Source organism: Phyllostomus hastatus, unplaced genomic scaffold (genome assembly GCF_019186645.2).
Source record: "Phyllostomus hastatus isolate PE091 unplaced genomic scaffold, TTU_PhHast_1.1 phas_contig_41, whole genome shotgun sequence".
Lineage (NCBI taxonomy): Eukaryota > Metazoa > Chordata > Mammalia > Chiroptera > Phyllostomidae > Phyllostomus > Phyllostomus hastatus.
Window position 1 is genome coordinate 4,684,737 of NW_025333876.1, and position 9,733 is coordinate 4,694,469.

General features: G+C 42.4%; 1 protein-coding gene across 2 annotated transcripts; it reads right to left on the reverse strand.

The window, feature by feature from the left end:
* Positions 1–4,430: 4,430 nt before the first annotated feature.
* On the reverse strand, positions 4,431–9,234 carry HMGB1 (high mobility group box 1). 2 transcript variants are annotated; one of them, XM_045844789.1, is made up of 5 exons: positions 9,077–9,234; positions 7,051–7,214; positions 6,705–6,850; positions 6,043–6,217; positions 4,431–5,068 (listed from the first exon to the last, which is right to left on the reverse strand). In XM_045844789.1, the coding sequence occupies exons 2-5, from the start codon at positions 7,198–7,200 to the stop codon at positions 4,892–4,894; spliced, it is 648 nt and encodes a 215-aa protein (XP_045700745.1). In that variant the 5' UTR covers positions 7,201–7,214; positions 9,077–9,234; the 3' UTR covers positions 4,431–4,891. The 2 variants fall into 2 exon arrangements, with proteins under 2 accessions (XP_045700745.1, XP_045700746.1); XM_045844790.1 differs by lacking the exon at positions 9,077–9,234 and adding an exon at positions 8,002–8,154.
* Between the last annotated feature and the right edge of the window lie 499 nt (positions 9,235–9,733).

Sequence of the window (9,733 nt, forward strand, 5' to 3'; positions counted from 1 at the left end):
TTCAATTTAAAAATAAAACAAAAAATAATAAATAAAAATAAAGAAGAGGGAAGAACTCACTTTTTTTTCTGCTGTGAGCCTGGCACTGCTCTATTGTTTTGATGCTACTTTTGGTCTGAGCAAACCTCTGAGTCTCTGTGGGCCTCTACCCTCTACTCTGTAAAAACCACAGGCTAGACTGGCAAAGCCCTTTGCCTCTAATGTGCTATGAGCCTGCACTGGCCCCCAAAGCAAGGGCAACTCTTGTTCCTCTTGTGAAAGAAGCTCTGGGTCAGGCTCTCTGCTTCACAGTCTGAGCGTGCCTCACCCAGTCACTATACTCAAGTCCCAGGCAGGCCAACACCAGATGCACAGCAAGACCTGAGCTTCCTTGGGATTCAGATCAGAGAGGGGGCTGCCATGTCCTTGCTGAGTAGCCTCCAAGCTCTCTCTTCACACCTGAGCATCACACTGGTATCTGAGGATGTGGTGACTGAGCTCCCTGTTTTTCTGTACGAGTATTCTCTCTCACCTGATACTTGTATTTTAGGATCTTTTATTCTTACTTGGTTATGTTCAGAACATTTTATAAGATGATCTCTAATTAAAACCCAATGAACAAAAATATGGTGAAGCCTGTAACTCGAGTCTATGTAACTCTAAGGAACGAAGTTTAATTCCACTTTAAGGGTTTACAAATGCATTGGCATGAGTCCTGCACCCTAAATTACCATCCCCAGGAGGTGAAGCAGGTGTCCTCTTTATCCCATTTAAAGCAAGTCTTCAGTGTCCATTCACTTTTCCAAGTAACCAATCATCTCCTAGTGCCTAGAAACTTGTCCACACAGTCCTTGAGAATAATCTGTAGCCAAAACTTACTGCTTTTCCAAATGTTTGTAGACTGACAGTCTCTGCTAGAAAATCCCTCCCCAGGTAAAAACTACCTGATGCTCCCATTTAGCATGGAGGATGTCAAATGGGAAGTTCCTCATTCTCACACAACAAATTAACTTAAATATTTAGTTACTGTAGTAACTTTTTGGAGAAATAATTTGTTCAGTAGTTTAAATAATTAATAGCCAATACAAGGTCTTTTAGTTCTGATTTTGTCTTCTTGTGTTTGGGTGGCTCTGAACAAATGACAATACTTCAGTATTTTAATTTCGTACCTTTTAAAAATGGTTATTTCATGGAGCCATAGAATAGCCAGTAAAAATCTTATCATTTAAAAAATTATTGCTAAAATGTTCTAAAGTATACCCTTTTAGGGGGCCAATTTGTCAGTCTGCCAAGTTGTTAATGCACAAACCTTTTGACTCAGCAATTCTATTCTGACGTATCTCAAGACCTACATGTGCCTAAGAGACATGTACACAGTTCACTGCAGTATTGTTAGAAGTAGAAAAAAAATAGGAAATGTGAATGACCATCAGTAAAGGAATTATCAATTTATGGGCTTCATATTATGGAATGCCGCTTATATGTGAAAATGAAAATAAATACTTCATAATTTACAAGGCTTTCAGTCTCCACACCAACCTTCACCTGCCATTCTTCATGTGGTCACCTACAGACCTATCAAAATCCCTCATTACCCCAGGGCTGTATTACTACTTCCCTTTGAGTGGGTAACCAATAAATTGAATTATATCAAAGGTACCAATCAATGGATATGCCTAAAGGCATACGCTATCACATTCTTCCTGGCAGATACATTTCAGATTGAAACCCACTGGAAAATGGGTGTTGTATATTCTGGAGTGTGGCTTATGCTTGTCATTCCGTGTTGTGTGGTATTTGTGTGCTGTGGTGTATCATTAAGTTGCAGCAGTCTTAAAGCTATACTTTGTCTTATTACTCCAGGGAGCAACTTGGCTCAGATCCAGGGAACTTCCAAAGTTATGGCAAGTGTTAGCACTGCTGTTCACTTCTTTGCTTAGAAGAGGACAAAAAACCCAGTTTGCATCTTATGTTGCATAGATATACAAATTTTCCGGCTTTCATGCAGTTTTTAAGTTTCAGAGCCATTTGAAAAAGGCAAAGCACAAATATGAAAACATTTTAAATAACTTACCACAATCACTATTAATAAAAGTCTAATTACTAACCAGTGGTCCATAATCAAGCAATAGTTAATTCCAAGACGGAAAATATATTTGGATTTATGCAAATATGCAGTAATACTATCATAGGGAAAAGGTGCCAGGCTAATACTGAAAAAGAGCTATTTCAGGACCTCTCAGGTGTTGTACCAAGCTGACTTGAGCTTTCATCATAGATTACATGCTGCCAAAACAGCTGGCCATGATTTTCATTCAAAAAATCTCCTGTCTCTTGAATGTAGTTTTCAGTATAGCTAGATACTACACTGATGTCTGAGCAATACTTCCAATTCCCTGGGCAGTGAAATATTTGTCAAATGGCTCCTCTTATCACACACTTATCATTTAATTTTTACCCTGGTGATGCATAGGACTCAAAAACTGTTTAGATTTTGCTCAAAAGAAAAAAAAAAAAGATAAGGCAAATACCAACACCTAGATTATAACTACCCAGCTGTAGCTCTCAATCTTTGTACAGGAAAACTAGGCAATTGGATTATGTTAAGGTTCATTCAGTATACCAATTTTTAAGAATGCAACTACTTAAATTTATTACCTTTTAATCTTTCCTTGATGCTAATACCTTTATCTTTATGCACCATAGTCCTGAAACCACTTCTAAACATTAAGTTCCTTACAGTAACTTTAAAAAACATCATGTGTAATTTAACACTGAATTACCTGAATTGCCCACCTTCCAGGGGTCTGTCGAAACACTGGGCAGAATGGCTTTCAGATTGAAAGTGTTTTCATCCTTTTCCAGTTATCTGAAGCCAGTTAGCCCAAAAAGCCTTGTTCAGATCCTCAACAAAAAAAAGGTAGTTTCCATTACTAAACTGCTAGTTTCCTTGAGGAATTCACTTTTAAAGGGATCATCATTGCCAGCAACTGGTATTTTAAATGTGGTTCTATAGCCATAGCAAAAACTTCCATATAAATCAAGAGATGATACTGATTTATTCCTTTTGACTAAAAACTTGATAAATTTGGACACAATTTCAGCATTTATGTTGTCATTTGGCTTAGAAAACTTTTTTTATATTTGTAATCACTTTTTACTTATGTGCCTTTCTTTAAGAAACTATTTTGTTTAACCCAAAATTCTACAAAATTAGTTTTTCCTCATTTATATTTAATATCTGAGACCACTTGGAATATTTGACAAAAACCTTTTATCAGCCCATTAACCTATTTATAAGCAGAGTATTTTAAAAGCCAGCCCTTATTTAAATGGTGTTGCTTATTATCAAAAACAAGATTAAAGTATGTACATAACAAAATCTTAAAATCTTAAGTGAAAGCCATGTAACTAATAGTTAAAACCTCTGCAATTATTAGTTTATTAGTATCATCCAGGACTCAGATGTTCAGTATTCCTCCTGAAATTACATAAACAAATGCAAATGGAAAGGTCCACGTCAAATTATATAACAAAACAGCACTCTGTCACAAAAGCGTGTAAAATTACAAGAATGCTATTTTAAAACACTGGCACTGTAAGAATGTCAAAAACCACAAAAACTGCCAAATCATTTCCTAAATGGCTAAGTGGATAAACATATGACCCTAATGAGTTTTGAGTTTTACAAGGAAAAATCAAGTTCAAATAAATTGGACAATTCATACTGTGATATAAAGTGTTGTCTTCCCTCATTATCTATTTGGTTTATAAAGGGGCAAATAATAATTGGGAAAATATACCTGATTTTAAATGTAGCATACAATTTTAAAAGTAGGTCCAATTAATTAAAAATACCTTTAATGGAGTCTTGTTTCCTAAGCCACCCATATTTAAATAGAAGACATTTACAGCCAGCATTTTTTTCCCAGAGGCTTCGCCAGGACTAATGTCAACAAAACACTTCACATGGCAGTCTTGTATTTTAAACGCACGCTTTTGGGGATACATTCTCAGGTCTTCTTTAATGTAGGAACTGCAAATATAATGCCATTACATGGTAATGGGAGTTTAAAAATGTAGAGTCCTCACGAAAAGATTAGAACATACTTTTCTACTACTCTTTCAAGGACAGACTTTCAAAATGTTTGATTCTAATCCCATGCTGTGAGTAGAGTGGTTACTTTTCACTTTGTAAATGTAACTGGGCTATGTGAAATTTGATACCAACTGATCACAATTTTAGAGTTTCACTTATGGATGAAAACTGTCTCAATTCAGCTCTTATTACCCTCATCACAAGTATGCAGGATGTGTAGACAAAAGCTTTTTATCAGCTAATTATATGAAAAGACAAACACTGTAATAAACCATGATCCAAAATGGGCATAAGCAAGACTAGCTTCCCCTCAAGAAAAAAAATTTCAGACCTATGAAAAGGACAACAATACTAATAAAAAAAATTGTATTTACTTAGAAGCATTCAGAATGTCAACAAAACAGCTGCAACTTTTTTTTTTTTTGCAATTACAGAGTGGTATTCAGTTAACAGAACAACAATTATTTTGTATAAGCTGCATCAGAGACAACTGAAGATGAAAAAACTACCATCCCCATATATAACTAATTTGTGCTGTGCACCAACAAGAACCTGCTTTAAACTTCCATGCCAATTTACAACCCCCATACTGTACCAGGCAAGGTTAGTGGCTATTGAAAATACCACCAGGACAGGGCTATCTAAAGACACATTCGGTAGTGTGTTAACTATACAAAAAAAGACACTGTACAGTTTAAAAACAAATCTTACACAGCCTTACATTTCAATTTTTTTCTTTAAAAGGAGTGAGTTGTGTACAGGGGGGTTAAATGCTTTATAGACAAGAAAAAAAAAAACTGCGCTAGAACCAACTTATTCATCATCATCCTCTTCATCTTCATCTTCATCTTCTTCGTCTTCCTCCTCTTCCTCATCCTCTTCATCCTCTTCATCTTCCTCCTCCTCCTTCTTTTTCTTGCTTTTTTCAGCCTTGACAACTCCCTTTTTTGCAGCATCAGGCTTTCCTTTAGCTCGGTATGCAGCAATATCCTTCCAAAATAAGGGCAGGAGAAATTGGTAGGAAAGACAATACAGTTAAGTAAGAGAAGAAATAAATTAATATGCCAAAACTTACCAAGCCCAATTATATGAAAATACCACATTTATCTGAAGGTTCACTCCAACTCCACAATTAATCAGGACTTTGAAAAATGCATAAAAATACTGAAATGATTGTTAATAACCCATAGCTCATTGAATGCCATGGTCTAACATTTGCTATGTTATGCTTCACTTACGTGAAATTATGCACCACATCCTAACTCGTTTATTGTAACTAGAATGTAGAGACTTTGATTAAAGGGTAGACACTGCCACCTTCTGAATGCAAAAAAGCATTCTACAGGTTTATATAGTCAGACACTAATCTACAGTAAGAAATTTGTTTTAAAAATAACTAAGTAAGCTAAAATTTAACTTTTTAAATCTCAATTCATAGTATAGGGGTTATATATTTTTCTTCATATCAATTTATTATAGACATTAACTTTTTAACTTAAAATTGAGGTTTTTTTTGTTATCTAGGGGAGAGAACATAAATGTTCCAAGGTATGTTTATGAAGAACACAATCTATATTATTTTCTCTAGCCCATTTTTATATTGTGACCATTTAAAATAACTAATCATCTCATTCAAAGTAACTATCAAAAATTTTATAGATTTGGACATACTGGGGAATTAACAAACCCACCCTAAATGTATGGCCTCTACCAAAGTCAAATTATATAGAGTAAAAAAAATTATCACCGAACTTAATATTCTATATAATTTGAAGAAAGGAAAAGGACTTAAGAGTATAGCCACTGACATAGTGAATGTAGTTAGTATTAAAAAAACGCATCACACATCAAACTTTAGAAATCCCTAAGAAAATAAAGTATTAAGATGCGGTATTAGATATAATTACCTAACACCTGGCATACCCTTTCATCATCATCACACCAAGCAAATCCGCACTTCTTACCTTTTCGTATTTCTCCTTCAGCTTAGCAGCCTTCTTTTCATAAGGCTGCTTGTCATCTGCAGCAGTGTTGTTCCACATTTCTCCCAGCTTCTTTGCAACATCACCAATGGATAGGCCGGGATGCTCTCCTTTGATTTTGGGGCGATACTCAGAACAAAACAAGAAAAAGGCCGAACTACGAAGAGGAATTTCATTTTAGAATTTTAAGTTTATTATCAAGTGTATATTGTATTGCTATATAAAAACTGCTTTAATTTCCAGCATGCATTGGATAAGGTATAAATACCATAATATGCGAATTATCCTTCATAACCAAAATTGTTTTATAATTATGTAACTCCTGACACCAATTGAACATACATTAATGTCAGACACCTCCAACAAGACATTCTACAAATTAAGTATGTCAGACATATTTTTCGAGAAAAGACTCAAAATTACATTTAAAAGTATAATAGGTCAAGGAAACAAACGTCAAATTCAAATGCTTTGGCTAAACTCCCACCCCACAGGAATTTTACTTACAATACTTAAATATACCAATGCGACCCACTATTAGCTAAGAAACTTTGATTATACACTCCAAACCCACAAGGTGGCTTTGCTGAATTTCTGATTCTACTGCAAAACACTCCTTGAAAGAAAAATGGCAAGATACTTACGGAGGCCTCTTGGGTGCATTGGGATCCTTGAACTTCTTTTTTGTTTCCCCTTTAGGAGGAATATAAGTTTTCATTTCTCTTTCATAACGGGCCTTGTCCGCCTTTGCCATGTCTTCAAATTTTCCTTTCTCTTTAGCAGACATGGTCTACAAAAGAATTATTTGTAGACTATAAGTAAAATAAAATTTTCAATAAACTGCCCTCAGAAGTATTAAAATGAATAAAACCAGTGTCCCTTGTTATAAGTAGCCTGTTCTAACATTACCACCTCACATTACCCAAATTGCACACAGGCTTTTTAAAATCCTAATTAGGAGTGGAACTCTTATGTTTTAAGCCCTCTTACCTTCCACCTCTCTGAGCACTTCTTAGAAAACTCTGAGAAGTTGACTGAAGCATCTGGGTGCTTCTTCTTGTGCTCCTCCCGGCAGGTTTGCACAAAGAAAGCATATGATGACATTTTGCCTCTCGGCTTCTTAGGATCTCCTTTGCCCATGTTTAATTACTTTTCTAAAAAATATAAAAATAAAACGTTTGATGTCTGCAATTCAACTATGACATTTAAGAGCACTTTGACTTCTTGGAGAGTGTATAAAAACTAATGTACTGGTTACTCAACACAGGAGTGACATCAACCTCCCATAATACCAAACCAAAAAAATTGTAGTAATAGCCAATTTCTAGAAGCAGCAATACCAAGCAGAAAACGGTCCTTCAGTGTACTCTCAAAACAGTGTAGGCACAATGGTATACTTGTATAGTCTGTTCAAAATACCTAAAAGGTTCTCTAATATTTTTCTTATGCGTTCAAAACCATTTTAAATCAACAAAATCAAATGTCAGAAAACTAATGTTGCAGACTTGTAAATTTAAACGACCTAAGTAATAAACAGGTACAAGCCCAAGGAAGTAGTAAGTAGGCCCTTCCCAATAATGGGCCTAAACCACTAATGTTTAGTGATTACTTGAAAAACACTCGCTCGGTATAAACTTTCCTGGGAGAAGGGCGGGGGAGAAAGTTGCCACGCTCAGACCCAGGCTGGGGTGGCAGCGTTATCCGTGCCGCTGCCACCGCATCGCGAGGCAGCTTCTCTCCTATCGGTTTGGCCCCGAGATGTATTTCAGTTCTGACTCAACACGTCCGGTCTGAAGTTTCTCCGCGTAAACAAGGATGAGGGACAAAAGCCACTCCTGCTTGTAGCTGGGGTTGACCCCCCCCCATCGGAGTATTTTTTTTTTATCCGTGAAAGTTGGGGCGCCGCACAGGGCGGGCTCCCAGCGTCCGGGCTCCACGCACCTTTTCGCAACTTAGCCCCAGGAGTCCGGGGGCGGCGGGCAGCACGGGGAGGGCAGGCGTGGACCGCGGGCCGCCACGTGCGCCCGCCGCCCCCATTTTGTCGGGCTCGCCGAGAGAGAAGCCCCGCTCGAAATGGGGGCTGGCTCCGCCCGCGGCTGCCGGCCCGGCGCGCACGGAATGGCCGCTGCGCGTCTTCCCCGCCTGCGCCGCCGCGAGGGCGAGCGCGAACATGGCTCCTTCCCTTTGTGTGTGTATGTGTGTGAGTGTGTTAGTGCGAGCGCGGGCGGGCGGGGTGCGCGGCGCGCTCTGGCGCACGCTCGGCCATTGCGGCCGGGGGGAGGGGCGGGGGGCGCGCGGCCGGACCCTCCCCTCCCCCGCCCGCTCCCGCCCGCTCCCGCCCGCAGCCGCCGCCGCCGCGCCCGTCTCCCTCCGCGGCCCGCGCGCCCGCCACCCCCGCACGGGGAACGCGGGGCTGGAGCGGGGCGAGGAAAAAAAAGTTGCCTCGGAACTGCGCGTCCCGCTCCCCCGCCCGCCCGCCGCCTTGTTTTCTCCCCGCCGGCAGCGCCGGGCGAGTCAGCCATGTTCCAGCGGGCGCAGGGCGCCGCTCCCCCCGCCGCCGCGCCGCCGCCCGGGCGCAGGCCGCCGGGCCCACCGCGCCGCCCGCCCGCGCCCGGCTCTGCGGCGGCCGATGCAGCCCAAGGAGGCGCCGCCGCCCGCCCTCCCGTCGTGGCCCCACCGTCCCCCGCTCACGGCGGCCGTCCGAACGCTCGGCCCGGGGGCTGAAAACACGTTAAAAATGTTTTTAATAAAAAAAAAAATTTGCGCCAGTCAGCGCGGACGCCGGCGGGTGGGCGGCACGGGCGCGGGGCTGCGGCGCTCGGTGAGCGGGGCCGGGGTCCTGCGCGGGGCAGGGCTCGGCGCCCCAGGCTCGCTCCGTGCGCAGTTCCCCCCCGTCCCCCCTCATCCGCCTTTGTGTGGATCCCGACCCGCCGCTCCCGGCCGCGGGATCCCGCCGCCGCGCGTGCCGGGCGCTGCCGGAGGCGCCCTCCCCACCGCGGCGCTGCCCCGGACTCACCCTCAGCGAGCACAGAGTCGTCTAGTGCCCGTCCGGCTCGCACTTGCCCCGGCGCTGTCTCTATGGAGCTCAATGTACTGCAATGGCTGTGAGAGCGGGAGCCAGACGCAGCCTCCTCACACTCTCCGCTCTGTAACATTACTCTCCAGCCAGCGCGCCTCCTATTGGCTACCGCCAACTCACCGAGCCCGGTCATTGGTCCGCTTCTTCCCATTGTCCTGACCAGAGCCCGTCGGCTATTGGCTGTCTCCGGAGACACGTCATCAAGGATTGAAACAGCGCGCAAATCTGAATGTGTGTGGAAGCCGGGCAAAGAGGCTGAGGCGGGAGAGGCAGAGGCAGAGGCAGCAGCTGCTACGGGAAAGCGAGCTCTATGGTGTGTGTGCATGTCTCTAACCCAAGCCGGCCCCACGCCGGAGCGGCCGCCGGAGCGGCGCAGGCCTGACTTCTCCACAAGAGTCTCCAACTCCTCATGCAAAACAGACACCCACAGGCCTCCCCCCCCTCCCTACCCCAAACTCACTCGTAAAGCGCTTGAGTTAAGAGACCCCAGAATTTGAGCAGACCTTCAAAAGTGAGGGCGACAGTCTGAGGCAGCGTCCCCTGAAAAGTGGGGCTCCTGCCAGTGCACAGGGGTGAAGACAGCAAGATTGGGGC

Coding starts and splice junctions, on each gene's coding strand:
- HMGB1 (XM_045844789.1), bottom strand. CDS start 7,200: ATGGGCAAAGGAGATCCTAAGAAGCCGAGAGGCAAAATGTCATCATAT. Junction 6,218..6,704: donor AATGCACCCAAGAGGCCTCC/GTAAGTATCTTG, acceptor TCCTCTTCGTAG/TTCGGCCTTTTTCTTGTTTT. Junction 5,069..6,042: donor TGAAGGAGAAATACGAAAAG/GTAAGAAGTGCG, acceptor TTATTTTGGAAG/GATATTGCTGCATACCGAGC.